The 27956-nt window shown below is 41.2% G+C and overlaps 1 protein-coding gene across 1 annotated transcript; it reads left to right on the top strand.

Moving 5' to 3' along the window:
• Positions 1-13: 13 nt before the first annotated feature.
• Positions 14-27956, top strand: LOC126234803 (hemolymph lipopolysaccharide-binding protein-like). Its single transcript, XM_049943550.1, has 5 exons — positions 14-155; positions 9947-10080; positions 10154-10280; positions 19932-20228; positions 27708-27956. Exons 1-5 carry the CDS (start codon positions 143-145, stop codon positions 27863-27865), a joined length of 729 nt encoding a protein of 242 aa, XP_049799507.1. The 5' UTR covers positions 14-142; the 3' UTR covers positions 27866-27956.

The following is a 27956-nucleotide window of genomic DNA, read 5'->3' as shown; positions in this document are numbered from 1 at the left end:
AGACGGGGTCGCTCAGATAACGCTGTCCCGTCTGCCATAAAGAGTGTTACAGCAACGAGCAGTGCCGAAAGTGGCGAGAGCTGACCCCACAGCTGTCTCTGCAATTCAGTATCCAGTCTTCCGCTGACTCCAGTGCCACGACATGGCCTCCACAGGTACAGTGCGTTACCGGCGGTATTTGGAGGTGTAAATTTATACAGCTTTTGTTTTAGTGTTACTCTGTTCGAAGACTGTTGGATGCAGATCTTAACGCTAGTCTACCCTGTGCAACTCTCTATACTCCAGAATAACAACTGCAGCCTGCACACATCTCAGCCTACTTGCTGTATTGGACCCACAGCCTCCGTCTCCACTTTTTACGACACCAACCCTCCCCCCACCCCTCCCGTTGGAGGTCATCGGTCTCATCGGGTTGGGGAAGAGCGGGAAAGGAAGTCGGCCGTCCCCTTTCAAAGACACCATCCCAGCATTCACCTGGAGCGATTTAGGAAAATCATGGAAAACCTAAATGAGGACGGCCGGACCGGGATTGAACCGTCGTCCTCCCGAATGCGAGTCCAGTGTGCTAACCACTGCGCCACCTCGCTCGGTACCCTTCTCGTCTCTCTGCTTCCAAACTGATGATTCCTTGATGCCTCATGATGTGTACTACAACTGATTCAGTCTTTTAGTAAGGCTATGCCATAAATTTCTTTCTCCCCAGTTGGATTCAGTATATAAGTAGTTATTCAGTCTGTCCATCTGATCTTCAGCATTATTCTGTAGCACCACATTACAAAATATTTTAACATTGTCTGCACTGTTTATCGGCCATATTTCACATCTGTACAATGTTACACTCGACACAGATACCTCCAGAAAATATTTCCTACCATTTCTATTCTATTTTGACAAATTTATCTTTGCCAGCTACGCTTTTATTGTTATTTCCAGTCTGCACTTTATATTCTCTCTGCCCAAACTAATGTAGCTTATTTTGTTGTCCAAAAAGCAAAACTCAACGACTACCTACAGCGTTTCACATGGTAATTTCCTCAGTGTCGACTGATGTAATTTCATCACATTCCATTATCCCTGTCTTACTTTTGTTCATGTTAATCATTTAACCTATTTCAAGGACAAAATTCATTCCGTTCAACTGCTCTTAAAAGTTATTTATTCTCTCTGACATAATTACGAGCCAGCCGGAGTGGCCGAGCGGTTCTAGGCGCTTCAGTGTCACCAGTCGTTTATCAGTGGAATATTTCCTGAATGGCTGAAATATGCTGAAGTTAAGCCACTGTTTAAGAAGGGAGATAAAGAAATAGCATCAAATTTCCGTCCAATTTCACTGTTGCCAGCATTCTCAAAAATTTTCGAAAATGTAATGTACAGTCGTCTTTATAACCATCTTATCTCAAATAACATACTGTCAAAGTAACAGTTCGGATTTATAAAAGGTTCTGATACTGAGAAGGCTATCTACACATACAGTGAAAATGTGCTTCATTCATTAGACAAAAAATTGCAGGCAACTGGTATATTTTGTGATCTGTCAAAGGCATTTGACTGTGTAAATCACAATATCCTTTTAAGTAAACTAGAATATTATAGTGTAACAGGAAATGCTGCAAAATGGTTCAAATCTTATATCTCTGGCAGGAAACAAAGGGTATTATTAGGAAAGAGATATGTATCAAGCTATCAGGCATCATCCAACTGGGAACTAATTACATGTGGGGTCCCACAAGGTTCCATTTTGGGGCCCTTACTTTTTCTTGTGTATATCAATGACCTTTCATCAGTAACATTACCAGATGCCAAGTTTGTTTTGTTTTCCGATGATACAAACATTGCAATAAATAGCAAATCAAGTGTAGTCTTAGAAAGATCAGCCAATAAAATATTTGTGGACATTAATCACTGGTTCCTAGCCAATTCTTTGTCACTAAACTTTGAAAAAACACACTACATGCAGTTCAGAACTTGTAAGGGGTGTCCCAAGAGTATATGTCTAACATACGATGACAAGAAGATAGAAGAAGTGGACAGTGTTAAATTCTTGGGATTAGAGCTTGATAATAAATTCAACTGCGAGGAGCACACCATAGAACTGCTGATGCGTCTTAACAAATCTCTGTTTGCAATGCGAATTTTGTCAGACATAGGGGATATAAAAATGGAAAATCTGGCATTCTATGCCTACTTTCATTCCATAATGTCACATGGGATTATTTTTTGGGGTAATTCCTCAAGCCAAGCTAAAGTTTTCCGGGCACAAAAACGTGCAGTAAGAGTTATATATGGTGTGAACTCAAGAACATCCTGCAGAAGCCTGTTTAGGGAACTAGGGATACTAACTACTGCTTCCCAATATATTTATTCCTTAATGAAATTTGTCATTAAAAATATATCACTTTTTCAAACCAACAGCTCAATTCATGGAACCAATACTAGAAATAAGAATAATCTTCACTAGGATTTAAAGTCACTTAGTCTTGTACAAAAAGGTGTGCATTATTCAGGAACACACATTTTCAGTAACTTGCCAGCAGTCATAAAAAGCTTAACAACCAATGAAATTCAGTTTAAGAGAAGCCTAAAGGATTTATTGGTGGCCAACTCCTTCTACTCCATTGATGAATTTCTTAGTAAAACCAAATGATTTGTATATAAGTACAACATAACTTCTGCACAATTTCAGTGCAGTAATGTGTTCATTGAAAATTTGTGTGTGTGTGTGTGTGTGTGTGTAAGTATAATCTAACTTCTGCACCATTTCGGTGCAGTAATGTGTTCATTGTAAATAAGTATTACAGTAGTTGTATTACATATTTATTACCTTATAAATAAATAAAAAACTTTTTTATTTTAAATTCAGTGCATTAGTGTTTGTAAAATAACTCTTAGTGTTCATTAAAAAATGACGATCATTCCACTTGGGACCTCTGGAATGGTACATTAGCTTATTTGTTTTAGTTGTAAATATTTGTCATGTATTGTTGTTTTTCTGACATGTTCCACATCCTGGAGGACCTCCTCACTACGGATCAATTGGAATGAAAGTAAATCTAATCTAATCTAATCTAATCAGTCTGGAACCGCGCCACCGCTACGGTCGCAGGTTCGAATCCTGCCTCGGGCATGGATGTGTGTGATGTCCTTAGGTTAGTTAGGTTTAAGTAGTTCTAAGTTCTAGGGGACTGATGACCTTAGAAGTTAAGTCCCATAGTGCTCAGAGCCATTTGAACCATTTGAACCATAATTACGATTTCATCATCAAGCCAAGAAGGTTTTACTTCCCCCAGTAACCTTAAAGTCCCTTTCAAAAATTGTCCTTATTTTCTTTGACAGTCTGCTGAGTGTGCAGACTGAGTAGCACCAGGGATAGATTAGAACACTGTCGCACAATATCCCAACTCCTGATTCCCTTTCATAGCTTTCATCTCTTATAACTGCAGTCTGGTTACTGCACAAGTTTCAGATAAACTTTCACTCCCTATATTTTATCTCTATTGTCTTCTGAATGTCAAGTAATGTAGAACAGTCAACACTGCCAAAAGTTTTCTCTGTATCTACAAATCCAATTGGTGGCGGATTCTCCTAGTATTTCGAGTCTTCTGTAAATAAAGCGTGTCAGTGTATTCATACCTGTCAGTACACGCCTTGTTTGGAATAGCAATTTTATTACATTCTTCTTGAAGTCTGTGTCTATTTCGCTGCCTCATGAATCTTACACACCAGGTGGAAATATTTGGTCATAGCTGACCCTCCCAAGCATCTCAGTAACATTTAGGGAATTTCGTCCATTCCATAGGCCTTGTTTCCACTTGGGTCTTGCGCTAGTCTATCAAATCCTACTCATACAATTGTACGTCTCTTCCTGTCTTCTCTTACGTCCTCTTTGCGGTACTCAAGACAATATTATTGAACTCGTAATCTGTGGAGATTCACTCAAGAATGTGAAGAAAATAAAAGTATTACAAGTAACAGTTTACAGGTTGTACTGTTTGCAACATATTAGAGGAAATTATATTAGCAAGTTTCTTGAAATTTTTATTCAGTAAACAGAACTTGTTCTAGAAGTCCTTTTAAATATTTTAAATAATGTGTTTAATATCTCATATAGTCACCCCAAAGCATTTATTCGCCATTACAGAATGAATTTTGTACAGAAGTAAAGTCGTTTGTAACGTCTTTAAGTCACTCCATAAAGTACATTTGAAAACACCATTAAACGTGACTTCTGTTAGAAGTCCAACTATCTTCGTGAAAGCAAAAATTACGATTCCTTCGTTTGGTGGTACAACGACGTAGTAGTTAAATGTGAAAGTACACAACTTACGGTTTACTCTAATGATATTCGCATAATGAAATTAGGATATTTTTACCTCATGATTGCCTAATAATTCTAAACACAATATCCGTCGAGAGGAAGGGAATTCGAATCCTATTCACACTTACATAGTGTATGGGAACTCTCCTTTGCTGTATCACGAAGAGTATGAGATAGGTTGAGCGAATAGGAATAAAATCTGAAGTTGGTGTATTCAGCGTTAGGACTGAAATTTTGTTCTTTTGGAACTCGTAATGTCTGTCAGTCCCTGAACACCTTTAAAAAATGTACACCAAGCCTAAACAAAACATTATTAAACCTAGAAAATGCTACAGTGTTTACTAGTCGTCTTTCCGTTTAGGCCGGCAGGAGTGGCCGAGCGGTTCTTGGCGCTACAGTCGGGAACCGCGCGACCGCTACGGTCGCAGGCTCGAATCCTGCCTCGGGCATGGATGTGTGTAATGGTTTAAGTAGTTCTAAGTACTAGGGGACTGATGACCTCAGAAGTTAAGTCCCATAGTGCTCAGAGGCATTTTTTCCGTTTAAGGCGTCTAACTAGGGCTTTTATGAACAACAGCTGCAAGACAGCACATCTACGTTAGCAACTTAAAGCCTCAGACAGATAACGGCGTAACGTAGGAAAATGTATTAGACACACTGACCACTATGCAAATGGCTGACTCGCAGCTCCGACTAGCCATCACAGTTAAACCATTTAAAAGACACATCAAAATGAATTACATTAAAAATCATTAAGACCTCCTGAGGAAACAGATATGAATGGCCGTTCTTAACATTCAGTAAAAAGCTTATCGAGGTTACAAGTCATTTAAATCGAGAGGTACAAATGTTCGTTTTAACTATGTGATATAAACCATTGGTTAAGCGAACAAGCTAGAAATCATTTGGAAAGAGAGGAAATACTATCAAATGACAATCTGTTTCCAAGAGAAAGCTGATCATTTGCTAAATGATCTTTGTAGCCCGGACGAGAATGCTTATACATTTCTCTCTTTTTCTGAAAATTCATTTTGCACCTTGTATCCATTAAGTGTAAGATTTTTACATAAAGTAACGAAAGCGGTGGGGTAGGTGCTTTTTAACTTTAAGATTTTCTTCAGACGTTGATTATAAGCATTCTCGCCGTCTTTATTCAACAAATGATCACAGAACCGAGTCGTAAATGCTCTTGCTATTTATCTTATATAAAAGCTTGGGCATACGCTGCGCTGAACTTTGTATACCCCTGATTGTCGTTATTTATCAATACGATGTCTCTCGTTACGTATAAAAATATTAGTGAGATTATTAGTGGTGAACGACTCACTGGAGTCGTATTTTTTTCAGCTTTTACACAGGACAAACAGGAAAGGCGTTTAAGACTCAGTTCCGTGAACATTTATTGAATAGAGAACGCGAGAGTGCTTACAAGTCAACTCTGTACAACATTTTAAAGCTGAAAAGCACTTACACCCACAGCTTTCCTTTCTCAATATACAAATCTTTCACATAGTGGATAAAGGGTGCAAAATGAATGTTTTACAAGAGATAGGAACTTATAAGCATTCCCGTCCTGGCTCCAAAGACCTGCTGAATGATCAGCTCTCTCTTGTCAACAGGTTGTTTTTTTTTATTGTATTTCCTCTCTTTTCAAATGTTTTGTAACTTACCTATTTGCTGAACCAGTGATTTATATCACAAAGTTAAAACGACCATTTGTACTTATCAATTCAAATGACTTATAACCTAGCTATTCGCTTAATGCTTTTTACTGCATGTTAAGAACGACCAATTGCATCTGTTTGCTCCATATTTGTTTATGTTTCGACATCGGTGGCTAGTAGGAGCCGCGGGCGAGTTTTTGTATAGTAGTCAGTGTGCCTAATACGTTTCCGTACGTTACGCCGCTATCGGGTTAAGGTTTTAAGTTACTAACGTAGAAGCGTTGTGTTATTTACGAGAGCTACAGGCAGAGGTCCTAAACGGAGAGGCAACCTGTAAATACGCACTGGGACCTCACGCTCGCCAACGAGTCGGATAATTCAGTCGGGGCTGGCCCACTTATTCGCCTCACTGAACCGTTACAGTCTCGTCTGATCCCGAACGATGTCAAGATTTTCTTGATGCTTTCCTGAGAATTCTACTCCAAGAGACGTGCCTGTGTCTGGAGGAGACCGGGCGTTCCGAGAAATGAGTGCAGACGACTAGTGAAGCTCTCAAGTGACTGGAATAGCCGGGAGTAGGACCGTTGCGAGTCAACCGAAGCGTTAGCTATCGGGCGTTCATCTTTGACCCGTTGTGTATTGACGTCATATTTGGGCGGTGTACTTAGCAAATGGAGATGGACTAGATGCGTGACATCCGGGCACATTAACTTTCCTTTCCGAAGTGCCGCGTGGGATTAGCCGAGCGGTCTATGGCGCTGCAGTCATGGACTGTGCAGCGGGTCCCGGCGGAGGTTCGAGTCCTCCCTCGGGCATGGGTGTGTGTGTTTGTCCTTAGAATAATTTAGGTTAAGTAATGTGTAAGCTTAGGGACCATAAGATTTCACACATATTTGTTTTTTTTTTTCTTTCCGAAGTACGGTTTATTGCCGGAATATATCAGATTCGAAAACTCCATGAAAATGCGTAATCTGTGTCATTCCCGTGGCAGTAATGATTTTATGCTGATGTGTCACAAGCAGACATTGAAACGACTGATCGGCGGTGAACCTAGTTCAAAAACGCTAGGCAGGCCACGCGGGATCCCTTACTTGACTTATCGTTGAAACACATCGCTCGCGAGGTGGGTGCCAGAAATCCTACAGTTAGAAGCTAAGTGAGAAAGTTTATATTTTTATGTATGTCCTGTTGATTATTGTTACTTACGAAAGGAGTGTTGTTATGCTTTTTAAACTTTATTTCTCAATTTTCGGTTGGGTAGATATTTATTTGCAATTGTTTTTGAGTTGGTTGCTATGTACATTAGGCGACGCCCTTACCGCAGTGGTGACACGGGTTCCCGTCGGCTCACCGAAATAAGCGCTGCCGGGCTTGGTTAGCGCTTGGATGGGTCACCGCCGAGTGCTGTTGGCAAACGGGGTCCATCCAGGCATCGTGAGGTCAGTCTGTTGAGGAGCTCCTTGACTGAGAAGAGGAGCACCGGTCACGAAAACTGATAGAGACTGGGAGAGCAGGGTGCTGACCACGGGCCCCTCCGTATCCGCATCCAGTGATAGCCTCTGGACTGAGAATGACACGGTGGCCGGTCTTCAAGGCCTGGTTTGAGGGTGTTTGTTTGGTTTTTGTAATGTATATTGATAATGTTACACATTTTTTATTTCTTGTTTCTCGGTAACCTATATTGTTTGTGCCATGTTGTTTTTATCCATGTGTATATATGCTGTTACAATGTGTTCATTCAGTTTTCAGAGTTTATTTGCAATCTGCCAACATTCGTTTGGTACACAAGTTAGCTAAATAGGTAAGCTGAAGTTCATATTCGTGTGCTAATTGGTTGCTGTGTCCGTATTTCTCGTTATTTGTAGGTATTGTGAAGTTTAAGACCAATTAGCACTACCAGTCGTACTTCGTGAATGGCTTCAGTTTCCGTTATAGCTTTTGCTTGTTGGTGGCTGTTGTGAAATTAATTTCAGCAACACAGAACATATAGTACCGTTACAGCGCGATTAATTCCTGCTGCAAAAATTTTAATTAGGCTGAAGTTAATGCTCAGCTAATGGCACCATTTCTACTTGCACCTTTCGGATTTTACATGCATCCTCTTTGGAATTTTACGTTTAAAAACCGTCAGCCTTAAATAACACTGTACTGGAGCGAGAGTGATGGTTGAAATTTGGTCCACTCTCGCTTTAAGACAAGTTTTATCGGTTTGAAAATGTCTTGGTTAGCTTCGATATTACGTTCAAAAATACGGTTTTCTGGGAGGTTTCTGTAGAGTGCCACTTCTATAGACTACTTTAAAATTGTACGAATCATTTCTAACTTTGCACTAAGGTAGAGAAACAATTTCATGAAGTATTACGATATAATTGGAAACTAACTTTCAAATATCCAGATTAATTAGGATTATGCGTGCAAAAACCACACCTACGTTTCAGATTTTTGCGATTGGACTGAACTTTTGTAAGAAGCTAGACAAATACAAGTAATTTGTAGTCGTCCTGTTATTCTGTGAAAGCTATATCCATTGCCACGATATAAGCAACATTGTTCAGAACGCAATAAAAAATTCCCTACACCAGATCAGTCTTCGCCCGAGACAACAAAAATCTACTTTGGTTGCCAAGATATGGCAGTCTAACGTCAAAAATATCGTTGGGAAAATTGGAAACCAGAATGAAAAATTGTAGCGGAAAAAGGCGAATGTGTCCTGGGCACAGTTAGGGATGAAGGGAATTGGCCTTTCGACTTATCTGACAGCTTCGAAGACATTTAAATCAGAAAATTTTAACACATTAGCGCTTTTTTAAGTTTTAACCCTACTTTCCCACCGCAGTGAACTCTCTCAGACCCATCCCCCGTTAAATGTATGGTGAGGTGTGTAAAAGCAAATAGACAACAATTTATATGCTTCCAGAGAATGGGATGCACCTCCAATAGGTAGTATCCCGGATGAGGATACATGCGCCCTAAGCATTATTGACACTCCGTCATATTGCACTGCAAGACAAAAGCCATGTTGGAAGACAGGATGGAATGTGTTATGTTATACGACAAGACATAACGTATAAGTTATACATGATGCATATTATTACATGACATGGGTATTCACATCAACAAGTAAAAAAAGCGCGAATACGTCAAAATGTATTGATTTAAATATCTTTGCAACTATCAGATAAGATGAGATGCTAGTTCCTCTTTTTTACACCCCTAACTCTGGCCAGGACTCATTCATCTTTTGTGTGCTATGTTAGGAGCATTTTTCATTCTGGTACGAGCAGTATATCTATCGTTTTTATTTATCGTTCGACAACATATGCCCTATCAAATAAGACTGCGAAAGTGAAAATGAAACAGATTCGCAAGTTTTAGATGACCAGTTTCACGAAAGAGTGAATTTCTTTTGTGGGAATTAACAACTGTTTTAACAGCTAAAATTATTACCACTTTCCCCTGGGCTGCCAAACAACGATAGCTATATTTGTACTGTGTCTACACTGCTATTCGTAATGATACATGTAGAGGTCTCTGCCAAAACATGATATAGTGCAACACATGAATTTGAAGAGATTAACATTGTGGTGATGCTTGTATTCTGTATTCTGTACATAAATGTACAGCGTTTACCTACAAGAAGTTCATTCTCCTAATGGCATTGAATATTGAATGTGTAGGATGTAGGGACTGCGAGAGATTATCCACATCTTGCTGAGGGCTTCTACAGCAGGACATAAATCACTAATTATGTGTTCCTCATCTTGATGGATGCTGCAGTAGTCGAAGTAACTGGAAAAAGGCACTGTCTCCAGAGTCAGATTCTTCTGCTCTTCCAGCAGTTCACACACCTGCTGGTTCTGTGCTATGAGGACACTATATTTGCTCAAGTATATAAGTTCTGAATGCACTCTGCCCAAATCAGCGGTACTGTTAAGAGTCCTTCACTTGCTATCACTTTCTTTTTCAGCGTTTGTGCTGAATGCTGGAGTAATTGCATTAGCTCTAACAGTTGCGATTCCGATATTTCCAACGTTGGCAAATCAGACACCGTGTGCTGCAGAAACAACTTATCCTAATGGGAACGCCGCAATAATTGTCAAAGTAAGTGATGTAATGTATAGTGAGGTGAAATTAGTAGCTCTAGACTATTCCAATTAATCTGTTCCATTTACAGACAACCGTTACATGCAGTCCAGATCATAATGGCGACAAAGCAGGCGTCTGTTCGAAATACGATGTGGAGGTCACGAATCATATTAAAATAGCGCATCACAGTCAGGGGACAGAGGCGGTAACGACAGGTAAGAGAAACTCAGCTGTTTATGATCACCAACGCTTTTTAAACAATAAGGTATTATAGACATTTTAACAAAAATGACTATTATTAAATTAATTTGCCGCGTGTGGTTGTCTGCACAAAGTACATGGTACATCCACACAAAAGTGTGTTTCTCATTATCGTGTTATTTATAGTCACAACCTACAATTCAATTCTCATATTTATTGACTTATTTTGCCCTTACTTTGCAGCTCTGTGCCACATGTGTAAATATCCCAGTGCTCTTACACAGTTTGTATAAAATTTGTTGTTCTGGTCTTGAGCATAAGCCTATTGGAGAACAGACAGCCACTCGCAACTGATTGCACTCGTAAGGGGTGAAGCTTCTTGAACAAACTGCTTAGAGAGCTTCATCTACCATGTCCTTCCTCTGATTATAAAGATACCAATCTGGTAAGGAAAAATATGCATTATTTTGAGGAGGTGATGGTTGACAGTTTTTAGGATACGTACACAGCTATATTACTGAAAAATTTACGACACAACCGGTTATATTCGTTAACAAACCATATTTTGTTCTCTGCAACACAACAGAAAACCAAAATAAAGTACATCGCATCATCATAAAGAAAACTGTAAATGTAGGTGAACAATACCTCCTCCTACTTTAGTGACCAGCCACATGACAAAACTGCGTTAGCAAGCGACCTGTAGTATAGAACACGTCGTCAAAGGTGTGGTAACGACTGCAACCAGTCGTGTAACAAATTTTTTAGTAATACAGGTGTGTGCAATAATCAGTTTTTAGGAAGGATAAACATGTTCACACAAACTGAGATTACTAGAGTTGATCTGAAATTGTTTAATTACTAATACATGAAAAACAATTTATATTTCCAACTGTTAGTAAACTCTGGAATTACAGATTCCTACATCAAGAGCAATATTTTCTTGATTTATCAGCTCCATAGTAATAAAATAAGAGGTACAAAATTTATAAATAAACCAAAATTATGATTTTTTTTGCTGTAACGTACATATCCAGTTGTATAAATGTCAGGCTACATATAAAGCACACAGTACAAACCCCAGATATTTATAAAATTAAATGAATATATTTTTCGGAAATATGAGCTTATCGAAACTATTTTGACTAGTGGTTTGTCTCTTACAGTATTCGATCTTTCACATTAGTTTCTTCTCTGAAACATGTTTTATAGTACTACTGACTAATGTCGCACATGAATTTATTTCACATCTGCGATCACTGTCTTAGCAAGTGTATTGCCATATATTGAACACAACTGTTGCGTCCATTAAGCATGTTAATATTCACAGTGCTCACAGTCCTCATTAAGGAGCGCTCAAATTTCGTCAAGCAGCTCCAGAAATTGTACATCCGAGCACGAATATTGCAAACGATATCTGTGCCAACAGCATTCTGTGATTCGTAGTTATGGCTCCCGAACTCAGCTAATATCGCACAGGTATGTCTCCAGACATCTCGAGAATATGGACTTTCTCTTTTTTTTTTTTCAGAATGCCCCACAGTGACCCATTTTCAGTCGCTCGCATGCAGAGCATAGGACTTTGACGAAGATGCGACAGTACACTCGATTTCGGACAAGGTTCACAAACTGCAAAAACGTGTGAGACCTGAGTTTCTCCTGGCGTATAAAACTTTCAAATAACTTCCAGGAATTCAGCCAGGTAACACTTTCAGCGACCGCCGATATTTCGGCGTGAGAACACCCCGCCATTTTCAAGGCAAACTGTAACGGACATGCGACGTACATGCAAGTTTAAAACCTCGGTTCTCGGAATGAAGCAGGAAAGATAACACACACATTGAACACTAGTGTCACCAAAGATGACCAAAGTCAGAGCTATCGATAGTGAGACTACGAATTCGCAGGTGAGGTAGCATTGACTCTGTCTCTCTGTTTCTTGACAAGGGAGAGAGCCGGATTCCAAACAGAGTTTAAACAAAAATCTCCATCCCTGTTAACGAGGTTGCTCGCTAATTTAATCTCAACTGCCTCCTTAATAACTCTGTCCCAATAGCTGGACGTGCATGCCAATATCTCGGGGTGACCAGTATCTTGGGGTGACCAGTATCCAAGCAATGCATGGCAATAGCAGATCTATTTGGCTACTGTAATCGTGTGTGCAGTTTATGTTCAGTACATCGGTCCTCCACGGTCCTGATAGTTTGACCAATATATGCCATGTATCAGTTACAACTATCGGCGATCGCTGAAAGTGTTACCTGGCTGAATTCCCGGAAGTTATTTGAAAGTTGTATACGCCAGGAGAAACTCAGGTCTCACATTGTTTACCGCTACAGGGAGGAAATGTATCGATGTTCACGTAAGTTGGATAAACTTCGTAGCTGTCGAGTTAGATTGCAATGTGCTTTGTCGTTTTTATTGAGGTGTCGTGACGAAAATCATGTCCCAATATTTGCCAAGTTTGTGCACCGTATTAATTCTCCTGCCACCAATCGCATCAAGCAACTTGCTGGCTTGGCTCTTGTTCGTGAAAGGATTCGTTTTACTCGTCGACGTTTGGATTCTGTTTCCAAAGATTTGTATCGTTTTCATTTAATGGTTGCATCGGAATTGTCACATTTCACTTGGGTATGATTGGGCGGTGCCTCATGGACTCAAACTGCTCGGCATTTGGAACAGTTTCAACGTTTTCATAGCACGGAGTCTGACGTTATATCTCGACGTTCTGTGATAAATCTCACAGAGAAATCTTTTGACGACGCAACCTTATCTGTGCTTGGGATGTGTTTAAATTTTGCACCCACTCCGAAGAGTTTGTCGGTAGTTGATTATATTAGTTCAATTGAAAAGGCAATTTGCAAACTACCTTCTGATGGTGCAGAGGAGGTTACGAGGGAGGCATGACGTGTGTTGACTAGGGCTCGTCCACCCAAGAGTAATGTAACAGCAGCAGAGAGGGCTGCTTTACGCTCTCTCAGAGTTGATCGTGATATTGTTTTTTACCTGCGGACAAGGGCAATGCCACCGTTATTTTAAATAAACAGGATTATGTTCAAAAGTTGAAACATTTACTATCTGACTCAGCGTATCGCAGAATCGATGCTGACCCCACAGAAAGTGTTGAGAGAAAGACCAACAGCCTCCTGAAGAAAAATGGTTTGTCGCAGGACACTATCAAGAAAAAATGGCTCTGAGCACTATGGGACTCAACTGCTGTGGTCATAAGTCCCCTAGAACTTTGAACTACTTAAACCTAACTAACCTAAGGACAGCACACAACACCCAGCCATCACGAGACAGAGAAAACCCCTGACCCCGCCGGGAATCGAACCCGGGAACCCGGGAACCCGGGCGTGGGAAGCGAGAACGCTACCGCACGACCACGGGATGCGGGCCCACTATCAAGAGATTAAGCACTTATAGTGCTGTTCCTCCTAGGTTACATGGTCTTCCGAAGATTCACAAGGAAAGGGGTTCCTTTCCGTCCTATAGTGAGTAACATCGGCGCACCGATATATCGCGTAACCGAGCATCCTGCTTCTCTGTTGAGTCCACAAGTAGGTCGGTGTAAACATCATATCAGGAACCCCGCTGACTTTTTACGTCGTTTGGAAGGACTGTGGTTGAATGACTCTGATATTTTAGTGAGTTTCGTTCTAGTCTCTCTCTTCACTCGTGTTCCTCTGTCTGATTCGTTGCGGTTAATTTAGGCTAGGTTCGGTACTGAATTAACTAATCTCTTTCGGCATGTGTTGTTTATTCAATGACGAGTATTACGAGCACACAGATAGTGTTGCGATGGGTAGTCCGTTGTCTCCTGTGATCGTAGATTTGTTTAAGGAAGACGTCGAGGAACGTGCATTGGAGTCAGCGCTTTTGAAACCCGCCTGTTTCTTTAAATATGTTGACGATACCTTTGTTGTTTGGCATCATGGTAGGGAGCATTTGAATTCTTTTCTAGAACATCTGAACTCGATCCACCCGAACATTCGTTTTACGATGGAGATGGAAGAGGATGGTTGCCTTCCCTTTCTTGACGTGTTGGTCAAGTTGTCACCATCCGCCTCAGCGTGAAAGGGTACTTCGTACCTTGGTACACAAGGCACATGCCGGCCGGAGTGGCCGAGCGGTTCTGGCGCTTCAGTCTGGAACCGCGCGAACGCTACGGTCGCAGGTTCGAATCCTGCCTCGGGCATGGATGTGTGTGATGTCCTTAGGTTAGTTAGGTTTAAGTAGTTCTAAGTTCTAGGGGACTGATGACCTCAGATGTTCCCATAGTGCTCAGAGCCATTTGAACCATTTTTTGAACACAGGGCACATGTCGTTTCTGACGCTGAGACTTTGGCAGCTAAGCTGTGCCATTTTGAAGTTACATTTCATCAAAATGCTTATAGTGATAGACAGATTGAACGTGCGTTACGCTATCGACCATCTGTACATCGAGTGATTGATGATAATTCAGAGTCGACACCTAAGTCTACTGCCTTTTTGCCTTACGTAGGAAACACTTCCAACAAGATCGGTCGTATTTACGATGTGAAATTTTTTTCCGACCTCCATCTAAAATTAGAGCGCTTTTGAGTTCTGTTAATGATGACCTTGTTCTGCGTAAGGCGGGTGTATACAGTTTTCCTTGTAGCAGCGGCATGGCATATATTGGTCAAACTATCTGGACCGTGGAGGACCGATGTACTGAGCATAAACGGCACACATGATTACAGCAGCCAAATAGATCTGCTATTGCCGAACATTGCTTAGATACTGCTCACCCCATGTTATATAATAACACCGAGGCTGGAGGTTTTTGTTTAAACTCTGCTTGGAATCCGGCTCTCTCCGTTGTCAAGAAACAGAGGGACAGAGTCAATGCTATCTCACCTGCGAATTCGTAGTCTCGCTATCGATAGCTCCGACTTCGGTCATCTTTGGTGGCACTAGTGTTCAGTGTGTGTGTTATCTTTCCTGCTTCAGTCCGAGAACCGAGGTTTTAAACTTGCGTGTACGTCCGTTGCAGTTGAAAATGGCGGGGTGTCCTCGCGCCGAAATATCGGCGGTCGCTGAAAGTGTTACCTGGCTGAATTCCCGAAAGTTATTTGAAAATGTGCAAACGTGTTCAACCCCTGCTGGGCCCCTTCCTACACAGTCCACCTCCTCGCTGTCCCTGGCCTTCCTCGTCCTTTACCCCGTCGATCCCAGCAGAAAGCTAGTCTCTCTATAGAGCATCCTGGCTTTTTCGAAAATGTGTCCCAACCGGCACCACTTTATTCTCTCTGTTTGAATGGCGATAGGTACTTCTCAAGTTCGATTCCAAAGGAGTTGGATATAACATTTGGCCAAAAGATTTTTATAAACTATCCTAAGATATCGACTGAGGAAGACTCGCAAACTCGTGGTTGTTTCACACCCATATAGCAGCTCTCCTTTCACGTTTGCTCTAAATATATGTAGTTTACTTTTTGAATGAAAACACACGCAATACTTGCGTAATGATCTACAATATTTATTATTCATTTTACAAACCGTTTTAAGGCTGATACGCCATTATTAGGTACAATGATAAATACATGGTGTAGTGAAATATTTTAGGATCAAAGATTTAAAACTAGTGCGTTTAAGAGTACCTCCATTTCCGGAGATGAGAAATGTTAATATTAGATTAGGGGAAGGAAGATTAACTGTCTTGAAATAATGGAACTTAATGAATATATATCCATCTGCCCAAGCTTAGTACTGAATGGCCAGACACAGTTCCCTAACTCTCTATTCTCCTAGCCCCTTTGATTTATTGACTGTAGCATCCATAATCGCTACGATGACATCGTGGTCACTAATCCCTCTCTATATACTGACGCCGTCGATAAGGTCGGGCATAGTAATAGCTACAAAGTCTAAAATATTTTTATTGCATATTGGCTGTCGAACTTGCTGCTCAAGACAGTTTTTGAGTAACACGTCAAAAAGTACATAACAAGACAGCCTGTGCTTACCACCTGCAATGAATCCCTAGACGTACCAATCTACACTCGGTATATTAAGTCTCCTCCATTATTACACTATCTGGTTAATTCCGCGCTATCGAGTGTAGACTTTCTTCGAATGATTCTAAAATTGTCTTGATCGAATAGGTTGTCCGGTAAAAATATCGGATAATTACTAGAACTGTTACACACGTCTGGAGAATTTCACAGTCAGGCTAAGTGTCTACCTCTATAGACACAATATTTTTGCCGACACAAGTGAACACTGCCACTGCTATAGCATCTAATTTGTCTTTTTGATATACATTCCATTGTATGCTAAATATTTCAGAAGCTCGGGTTTTATCCAACCATCGGTTCCGAATATAATCTGAATGCTATAGTTTTCCTGCAGGAAAGGAAATGTGTAAACATTGCTACAAATACTTAGTCCATTTTCTGTTAAAATTTTGACAGCCGAGGTGTCTTTATTGTGTATGCTGTATATTTCGCTCTCTGCGTATTGACAACCGAACGTTCATCAAACGACCTCATACTAGCATCCAGCCTGAGAAACATCAATGTACAAAAGTAGTCTGATACCCAAGTAGCTGCTTCCTTTCTGTAGTGCACCTCTGAGCTATTAAGGAGACTTCTGCAGTTCTCTACCCCAATACGAGGTCCGGAAATTTGCAGCTAACACCGTAACAGAATAAAAGGAGCCTTTGATTGAGTACCTTCATTCTTCTCAAGACCGAAGTACTCCGATCAGTCCTGGGACGATTCACTCTGCGAGCGATCGCAGCGGTGCACCACTTCCACCAGCCACCGGTACGAACTGTGGACGGCCTCAAAACCAGCCTGCTCCTGTGGTACCCGGCAGACCGAATGTACATTGGATTTCTTTCTGGTCCTGGACGCTATTTATCTAAGAGGCTGCATAATGCGCCCAACATTAGAGCGCCCGATAACCAGCAAACTCTTCGTCTCGTGCGCCTGTTCGGATGCTGCCGAAGGAGACGCCACCTGTCCACTCACAGGGTGAATGGGCGAGGCCAGACAGTCTGCCTGCGCATTGACTCTGCATCTTGGGCGCAACCGAAGCGTTAAACTGTCGCCACCTCGGCCTGTTAGCTAAGACTGGTGTGGCGCCCTACGAATTTTGTGACGTCACTTCCTGCTATATCAGTTTGAGAAGTCACTTCGCCACGTGGAACACAAATAAGTTCTGCGTGTCACCTAAAGTGGAAGCAAAAAGATGCAAGAACGATCTATTTATCGAAAGCAGATCTTTTGAGTCGCCATATTGTATTTGTCGAGTTCAGCCGAAATGCATACTTTTTGGGTTTTACGTTACAAACTTTCAGTCTCCCCATATATGCTGTTCCCAAGCACCAGCACAATTGGCTGGTTCAAATGGCTCTGAGCACTATGGGACTCAACTGCTGAGGTCATTAGTCCCCTAGAACTTAGAACTAGTTAAACCTAACTAACCTAAGGACATCACAAACATCCATGCCCGAGGCAGGATTCGAACCTGCGACTGTAGCGGCCAGCACAATTAACCTGTCGAGAACGCACTGTTATTTGTACGATTTTTTGTAATAAAACGACGGTAAACGTCGTATCATTAGCTAAAGAATTTTCATATTGTTATTTTCGCGTTATACCTCGCGTATTATGAAACTAAGCCGTTTTAAAGCAATGTCACATTGAAGATTCATAAAAGACGTGCCACTCTTTGTCGGATTTGTTATAATTAATTGCCAGTTAATAGCATACGGGCAATTAAATTTTTCTTCAGAGGACCGTAAAATAAAATACAAGGTCGTTCATTGCAGAACTTCAGTGAGGCGTAGTTGGAAGGCTCTAAGTTAAAAAGTAGTGTGTAGCGGGTTCACATCCCGCTGTATCCAAATATTATTTACTTACTTTCATTTTCAGTTTTCTAAAAGGTTGTGATATTAGAAATTATTTTTGTGTTATTTGATGTTATGCAAAAACAGGACTGAGTTTGTTCCATATTGTGAGCTTTTATAACTTGATATCGTTATTGACTGAACTTGGGTCTTCCATGTTTGTCCGATTCCATGTTGAAGGATATTGAAGGATTTATGTGTTCTACAGAAAGAACAACATGACTAGCGTATCGGCAAGGGTGGACATCAGAGTTTTAATGGAGCTAACATTGGAATTTTATGGAATGATCTATCAAGCACGAGATAGACGGAGAAGACTAGAGTTAAGTCTGTTACTGTCGTAACTGCAAAGCGGTGCGCTTGGAGTCATACATTATCATGAGACCAACTGCAAACACAATGATGATTTTCTTACGTGGTCCTAGTATGACACAGCACTGATAGTATTCCCTCGCGATGTGTGGATTTCAAATCTGACCTCACCATTCTGGTGCTTGTGTTTGCAAATTCTTTGGTTCATGGTAGTTTAACCATATGCGGTCCCTGGTGACTAACGTTGTAAGGAGATATCCGTTCCATGACCAACTTCGCAAGCATTAAAATTCCATTGTTTAAATTCAGGTGTATCTTCTAGGCATCAGCTTCCCACCATGTGAAAATGTGCCCCATCGTACACGTTGTGAGGAAAAGAAAAATTACATATGTTTACATACGCTGCATCGTCACTATGCCTCGCTCTGCACATGACACGATTCTCCAGACGCAGCAGTTGCCTAGCAACATCTACTCTTCCACCTACCTGCACATGGGTAAAATGTATCTGGTCCACGCTTATGAAGGTTGCCCTGAAAGTAACGTCGTAAACAGCTCGTTACCACCTTTTTGACACGGAGCGTAGCAACTAGGACAGACAGAAAATTGCTACCGTAAAAAATGTGTGCACATCGCACCACACCTAGCGCCGTCGGAAGCTCTTCCCATTTGCATCCAAAACTAACCGAAGTCTCATATACGGTACGCAGTGTGCCAGAGAATTGGGGATAAACTTACAGTGCTGATACTGAAGCACAACTTTATGAATTTCAGAGCAGCCTGCGTCGGAGGTTTAGAATCAAAAGTTATTGATGGGTAACCCCGACAGTCAAATATGAAACCCGACGGCTTTATTAATTCATATAGGTGGTTGCGTAAACTGCAAGATACGAAAACCTGTGTAATATGAAGGTGTGCGTCAGATTGTATTGGAACAGAACGCTCTCATAAATTCCGTGAGGTGAAGTGATATGCACACCGCAGTCCTGGTGCACATGGCTACGCGGCTGGATCCGTACTGACGGTTTGAAGTGTACAGCGAACAGGCACGGATAAAACGGCGTTTGTATTCGGTCATGATATTAGCACAAAAGAGCTGCGTTTAGAGAACGCTGTAAGTCCGGAAATAGACTGTGTGTTCGCTGTCTCCTATGGATCCGGAATCAGGCTGTTGGACGATCAATTTTCAAAACTTTTCAGTAGTGATCTGTTGCTTCTTTTGTAAGTGTCATTTGTTTGGAGACGACCAAAAAAGAGTCCAGTGAAAGTGAAAAATTGACAGTAATTGTCTTTTGGTTGTTAATAAAATTCACAGGGCCTGGGGAAAATAACATAAACAAATTAATGGTAGATAGCAAATACACAAAACTTCGAACTGACGGATAAAATATATATAACAGAAAGTAACTGTTGATTCTTACAGAAAGCGTAAGCATTTTATCTGTATTCTGTAGTAAAATAGATGTGTTTACAGAAGTCCCTACTCTTCGGTCCAACGCCTCCAATAACGACACCGTGGCAACGACTACAACATCTAGAGACGTACGTGCTGGATATACGAAATATGATGGAGTGGGTTATTACAAAGTGCCCCAGTTACGTGCGACGTGGTCTCAGGCGAAAAGTATTTGCGAAGAAGACGGTGGCCACATGGTGATTATTAATTCCAAGGAGGAGGAAGAAGTCATTAGAAAAGTGATTTGCGGCCAGATTCTGGCGAGGGTTGGATTCCGCTACGAGCCGCAGAAAGGCTACTACGAGACAGTTCTCGGTAAGTTGAAACTGCCTTCAGTAAGTAGGAATTTTAGATTTATGTAAGTATAAAGATTATGCCCTTGAAACTCACCACACAAACAGCTATTGTCACATTTATAAAAGCCTACTATTTCTTCATAAACTGTTTTCTAGCTTCGAGGAGTGTTCACAGATTAAATTTTAAATATTTTTTGTTTAAGTACTTTAAAACTACACGTTTCTAAAACACTTCTGATGAAGAGTGGCAAGAGTACAACCCCCCCCCCCCCCCCCCACCGCGCCCAATCTCTGGAATCAGCACTTTGGAAAGCAGTTTTAAAGTACTTAAACAAAAAATATTCCCATTATTACAAACAATTGAACCTATTTTGGTTGTTCATTGATCACGTCGAAAATGTTCAGTGCTTATTACAAAAACACGAGCTAAAGACGATCTTTATATTGGGGATGAAGAGCTGCAAGCCTTAGGACCTGGACCGTTAGCTATCAGTGGGAGGGAATGTTGGTGTTGCGTGTAGAGGTGTGGCAATGTGAGGAGCGCTGGTGTGTTGGTATATTTGGATGTGTGGAGTGGGAGAGTTTGCAGGAAGAGGCAGGGGATATGGATAAACAGGATGGAGGCCATGGTATGACTGACGAGACTGTGTTCAGCTTGTTGATGGATATGTGTTGGTATGCGGGGTCTGTACGTTAGTTTATGATCAAACAGTGTCATCAGCTTAATGGAATTCAGGAGACCAATAGCAGGCGGTGGTTTATGCACATCGCCAATGTTAATGACTTAAGAGAAACAAGAGATGACAGAGCTTTGATCCGTGCCTGCAGTGGTAAATCATACTGTCAGTGGTGGCCGAAGATGAGCGATTAGGCGAAATCGATGGAACAAAGGGCACCGAGTTTCGGGAAATGTGAAGCTGAATGCAATGTCTACAACGATTATAGCGTTAATGGAAGTCAATGTACACCAAAATGACGAAATTTGAGTAACTAAACTGATCGGTTTCAGAGTTGGTCAATTGATGAGCCATTGAGAATAATTTCTGAGTAGTTTGAAAGGCAAGTTTATATATTGATAAATGGGCCTGTATATAATCCACTCAGAAACGTTCCTGTACAAATCTGTGAGCCTCAGAGATCACTGGAAGGAGATATCGTGCAAATTGTATGTTGGGTGGAATGGAAAAAGCGATTCAGCAGGTTTCTCAGTGTTAGAAATGTAGAGGGTGATAAAGAATTGTAGATGTGTCCCTCCAGCTGCACAGATCTTGCCAAACCAGCCTCACCGAGCAGAAGATGAAAACTAAACGCTATGAGCTCTGCTCGATCTGCCCATTTAAGAACCTGGTCATGTGACCACTACCTTATGCAACACAGCACCTTGTTGTTGTGGTCTTCAGTCGAAAGACTGGTTTGACGCAGCTCTCCATGCTACTCTATCCTGAGTAAGCTGCTTCATCTCCCAGTACGTACTGCAGCCTACATCCTTCTGAATCTGTTTAGTGTATTCATCCCTTGGTCTCCCTCTACAATTTTTACCCTCGGCGCTGTCCTCCAATTCTAAAATGGTGAACCCTTGATGCCTCAGAACATGTCCTACCAACCGATCCCTTCTTCCAGTCAAGTTGTGCCACAAATTTCTCTTCTCCCCAATTCTATTCAGTACCTACTCATTAGTTATGTGATCTACCCATCTAATCTTCAGCATTCTTCTGTAGCACCACATTTCGAAAACTTCTATTCTCTTCCCGACGCTTAAATCAATACTCCATGTTAACAAATTTCTCCTCGTCAGAAACGCTTTCCTTGCCATTGCCAGTCTACATTTTATATCCTCTCTAATTAAATAATACCGAATATTTGTTTTTGTTGTCTGTGTTATTGAGAAACATTGGATATGAAATCAAACCTCATTCAGTGCAACGATATTGCCATCTAAATACAGTGACACTCTTCATAGTAATATTTTTAGAAACGTGTAGATAGATTTAAAGTACTTAAATAAAAAGTATGTCCGTTATTACATATAAGTAAACGTAATATGGTAATTCATTTATATGTCTGTCATCAATGAATATTTACTCCTTTGGAAGTGGATGTTAATGAGAGAAAAAGTTATTAACTCATAATGCGGTGAAACCGATCATTCACCCAACATATAAGACAAATTGTTCTGTTTTAGGTACATTGAAGTGCAGTAAATCACCGGTTGACAGGTAATGACAATTCTCACTCACTGAAGCAGTCTCAGGGTAAAAGTTTCAGTCCAACGATATACTTTCATTCTTTGTAATTATTGCTGGTTAAATAATATACAGCTGGATATTTTTCCAAAAGCGTAAATTCGCCAACATGTTGTTGCACACTACCTACGCGAGTGATCACCTACACGCTGCTACTTCTACAACTAGAAATGCTGTGCGGTGCAGATCTTTTAACATTCTACTTGTATATTACTTACTTTACTTGGACTCATTGTTAAGGAGGTTTCAAATATTTCTATATACATCACATTGATAATATATTACTGTTGCAAAGGCCTTTCTGATACTGACTTGTTTCTGTTAGTTAAATCTAACTAAAAGTGCCTGAGATGCATGATACGTAGTAAGTGACTTAAGTGAACTTTACAGTAATGAAAGTTTGCAGGACAAGCATGTAGTGATTTAGTCTTTCACCGTATGTCATTAATGTTTAACATCAATAAACTACCTATTCTATTTAATTTGAACTGTTTACTGTAGGACTTACATCATGGTGTAATAGATATTCATAATCTGAAGATTTCTTAGTCAAAAACGTCTTCATTGCATGCTGACCATAGCCCATGTGAAACTCTGTGCTTGTGAAATGTTACCGTGACACAGGACACTAATTAAGAGCCAGACACACGTCTAAGATCTGAGCTGTAATTTAATATGCAGATCTTTAATGGATAACGCCAATGATTGGAGGTCCTAGCTACAAATCTTAATGAGGACGATTGTACAGAGTAGTTATTTCATGTGAATGGAAGGAGTTGACACAAACAGTTTTTCGATGACTAAAGTAATCAAAATATAGTTACGCCTAATATATTATGAATGAATATGAAATTATTCATCAAATCTTTATGCAAACTCTTACTAGTGCCTTTGTTGATTTGCGGCATTCCTTCTTTGCTAATAACAATATGAAAATTATGCTCGAAACTCGTTGACTACAATGGAAAACAGGGCCTATGCCCTAATAGTTTTTGATGAACTCATACATTCACTCGCCGCGCGAGGTAGTAGTGTGATCTGGGGCTCCTTGCCACGGTTCACGCGGCTACCCCCGTCGGAGGTTCGAGTCCTCCCTCGGGCATGGGTGTATGTGGTGTCGTTAGCGTAAGTTAATTTAAATTAGGTTAAGTAGTGTGTAAGCCTAGGTACAGATGACCTTAGCCGTTTGGTCCCATAGGAACTTACCACAGATTTACAATTTTACATGTATTCAATACAGCAAAGCCGGACATGACACAGGTGATCGTACTGATTGCTCCAAGTGCAGATCAACAAAAGCCCTATCACGCCAGTGCTGCTCATTATGCTGATCGTAATTGTTCACCGACAGCAATGCAAAACACCGCCATCGTTCAAGTGGCTCTGCGGTAGAGGAGAAGGTTCCCGCTGTTGTTGTTGTGGTCCTCAGTCCAGAGACTGGTTTGATGCAGCCCTCCATGCTACTCTGCAAGATTATTCACCTCCAAGTAACTACTGCAACCTACAACCTTCTGAATCTGCTTAGTGTATTCATCTCTTGGTCTCCCTCTACAATTTTTACCCTTCACGCTGCCCTCCAATACGAAATTAGTGATCCCTTGATGCCTCAGAACATGTCCCACCAAACGATCAATTCTTCTAGTGAATTTGTGGCACAAACTCTTCTTCTCCCCCATTCTATTCAGTATCTCCTCATTAGTTACGTCATCTACCCATATCATCAGTATTCTTCTGTAACACCACATTTCGAAAGATTCTATTCTCTTCTTTCCTAAACTAGTTATCGTCCATGTTTCGCGTCCATACATGGGTATACTCCATACAAATACTTTCAGAAACGACTTCTTGAAACTTAAATCTAAATCTCTACTCGATGTTACCAAATTTCTCTTCTTCAGAAACGTATTCCTTGCTATTGCCAGCCCACATTTAATATCCTCTCTACTTCGACCATCATCAGTTATTTTGCTCCCCAAATAGCAAACCTCATCTTCTACTTTAAGTGTCTCATTTCCTAAACTAATTCACTCAGCATCACCTGATTTAATTTGACTACATTCCATTATACTGGTTTTGCTTTTGTTGATGTTCATCTTATGTCCTCCTTTCAAGACACTGTCCATTCCGTTCAACTGCTCTTCCAAGTCCGTTGCTGTCTCTGACAGAATTACAATGTCATCAGCGAACCTCAAAGTTTTTATTTTTTCTCCATGGATTTTAATTCCTACTTCAAATTTTTCTTTTCTTTCCTCTACCTCTTGCTCAATATACGGGATGAATAACGTTGGAGATAGGCAACAAATCCTGTCCCAACCACTGCTTCCCTTTCATGCCCCTCGACTCTTATAACTGTCATCAGGTTGCTGTGCAAATTGTAAATACCCTTTCATTCCCTGTATTTAACCCCTGCTGCATTCATAATTTGAGAGTACTCCACTCAGGACTGTCAAATGCCTTCTCCTAGTCTAAAAATGCAAGAAACGTAGGTTTGCCTTTCCCAAATCTATCTTCTAAGATAAGTCGTAGGGCGAGTCTTCCCTCACATGTTCCAACATTTCTACGGAATCCAAACTGATCGTCCCAGAGGTCGGCTGTTACCAGTTTTTCCATTCGTGTGTAAAGTATTCGTGTTAGTATTTTGCAGCCGTGACTTACCAAACTGATAGTTCGCTAATTTTCACACCTGTCAACACCTCTTTCTTTTAGTTTCGAATTATTATTTTCTTCTTGAAGTCTGAGGGTATTTCGCTTGTGTCATACATCTTGCTCACCCAATGGTAGAGTTTCGTCAGGGCTGACTCTCCCAAGGCTGTCAGTAATTCTAATGGAATGTTGTCTACTCTGGGGCCTTGTTTCGACTTAGGTCTTTCAGTGCTCTGTCAAACTCTTCACGCAGTATCATATCTCCCATTTCATCTTCATCTACCTCCTCTTCCATTTCCATAATATTGTCCTCAAGAACATCGCCCCTGTATAGACCCTCTATACACTCCTTCCACCTTTCTGCTTTCCCTTCTTTGCTTAGAATTGGGTTTCCATCTGAGCTCTTGATATTCATGCAAGTGGTTCTCATTTCTCCAAAGGTCTCTTTAATTTTCCTGTAGGCAGCATCTATCCTACCCCTAGTGATATATGCTTCTACTTCCTTTCATTTGTCCTCTAGCCATCCTTGCTTAGACACTTTGCACTTCCTGTCGATCTCATTTTGAGACAATTGTATTCCTTTTTGCCTGCTTTATTACATTTTTATTATATTTTCTCCTTTCTTCAATTAAGTTCAATATCTCTTCTGTTACCCAAAGATTTCTATTAGCCCTCATCTTATTACGTACGTGATCCTCTGCTGCCTTTACTATTTCATTGGTTCAAATGGCTCTGAGCACTATGGGACTTAACATCGATTGTCATCAGTCCCCTAGAACTTAGAACTACTTAAACCTAACTAACCTAAGGACATCACACAACACCCAGCCATCACGAGGCAGAGAAAATCCCTGACCCCGCCGGTAATCGAACCCGGGAACCCGGGCGTGGGAAGCGAGAACGCTACCGCACGACCACGGGATGCGGGCTACTATTTCATTCCACAAAGCTACTACCCATTCTTCTTCTACTGTATTTCGTTCCCCCGCTCTTGTCAATCGTTCTCTAGTGATCTCTCAAACTCTCTCCAACCTCTGGTTCTTTCAGTAGAAATCTCTTACAATTTAAAACCTGGTTCCTAAATCTCTGTCTTATCATTGTATAGTATATTTGAAACCTTCCAGTGTCTCCAGGCCTCTTCCACGAATACAACCTTCTTTCATGATTTTTTAACCAAGTGTTAGCTATGATTAAGTTATGCTCCGTGGAAAATTCTACCAGGTGGCTTCCTCTTTCATTCCTTACCACCATTCCATATTCACCTACTTGTCCATCTCTTCGGTTTCCTACTATCGAATTCCAGTCCTCCATGACTATTAAACTTTAGTCTCCCTTCACTATCTGAACAATTTCACCCGCGCTCCTAATTTTTTATTCATTACTAAAACTACTCCTGCATTACCCCTATTTGATTTTGTACTTATAGCCCTGGATTCACCTGATCAGACGTCTTGCTCCTCCTGCCACCGAACATCTATAATTCCCACTGCATCCAACTTCAACCTATCCATTTCCCTTTTTAATTTTCTAACCTAACTACCCGATTAAGGGATCTGACATTCCACGCTCCGATCCGTAGAACGCCAGTTTTCTTTCTCCTGATAACGGCGTCCTCCTGAGTAGTCCCCGACCGAAGATCCGAATGGGGGGCTATTTTACCTCCGGTATACCTTAATAGTTTGACTGGCCTTCAAAGTAGTCACCAGCATTGTGTATAATCCGTTGCCAGGGATGTGGAAGTCGTAGTATACTGTTTGCAGTGCCAGTTGTGTTGAGAGTTCGAGCGGCGCAGTATATTGCTCGACGAATTTGTAGCAGTTGTTCATTTTTGGAACACAACTTACGACAAGTTTAGAAACAGAGGTGATGATGCTTTCTGCAGGACCTAACCATCATTTTGCAGGACAATTCTCAAGCACGTAGAGCGCAAGCTTTTACTGATTTGTTTGACTTATGGAACTGCTAAGTGCTATACCACCTACTGCACTCCCCTGACTTAAGCCCTCGTGAGTCAACTCGATTTCTAAACGGAAGGAAACACTTCATGGCGTTCGCTTCAGAACTACTCCAAATGCGTCGAGCAATATACTCGCGGTAGCGTTCTCGCTTCCCTAGCATGGGGTCCTGGGTTCGATTCCGGGCGGAGTCAGGGATTTTCACCTGCCCCGAGATGACTGGGTGTTGCTGTGTCGTCTTCATCATCATCATCATTCATTCCCATTACGGTCGGAGGAAGGCAACGGAAATCCACCTCCATTAGGACCTTGCCTAGTACGGCGGTGCGGGTCTCCCGCATCGTTTCTCAAACGCTCTGTCAAGAAGCCTGGGACTTCGTTTCCGTTCTTTACATTGTTTCTAGCTCACTACCACCGAGATTAAATGTTGCAAATGTGGCAAAACAAACGCAAGTTGCAAAATTTCCGTATGTTGCTTTAGCTTTGGACGCCAGTGTATCAGCTATATTGCCTTGCATGCCCACAACATCACCAAACAGCATTCAGTCCCACGATCGGCAGTGAACATCATGTTTGGGTAACTAGTGACTCTAAAATCGATTCAGCATGAGCTTCCTGGTATTCCGTTTGCTGACTGCTCTTCTTCTGTGCCTTCAGGTGAACCACTCGACTCCGTTGGCTACATCCACTGGGACGAGAGCGCTGGTCCACCGTCCATGGAAGGTGAATGCGGTGCCGTGTGGGAGGCAACGGGCAAAGTCAGGAACATCCGCTGCAAAGTCCCGCTCCCGTTCGTCTGTGAGCTGCCAGTCTAGTAAAGGCCTTTCTTGTCGGTGCTTCTGGATTCTTGTGCTACTGTTGATGTAATCTCTTTTGTCAAATAAACAGAAGGTAAAAAGTGGAAAA

Source organism: Schistocerca nitens, chromosome 2 (assembly GCF_023898315.1).
Source record: "Schistocerca nitens isolate TAMUIC-IGC-003100 chromosome 2, iqSchNite1.1, whole genome shotgun sequence".
Taxonomy (NCBI): Eukaryota; Metazoa; Arthropoda; class Insecta; order Orthoptera; family Acrididae; genus Schistocerca; species Schistocerca nitens.
This window is presented reverse-complemented; position numbering and strand designations above follow the sequence as displayed.

Bases quoted from the DNA above. Each gene is read 5' to 3' on its own strand.
- LOC126234803 (XM_049943550.1), top strand. The intron at 10,081-10,153 runs GTAAGTGATGTA...TTCCATTTACAG, and splicing joins ACGCCGCAATAATTGTCAAA to ACAACCGTTACATGCAGTCC. The intron at 20,229-27,707 runs GTAAGTTGAAAC...CTGTGCCTTCAG, and splicing joins CTACTACGAGACAGTTCTCG to GTGAACCACTCGACTCCGTT.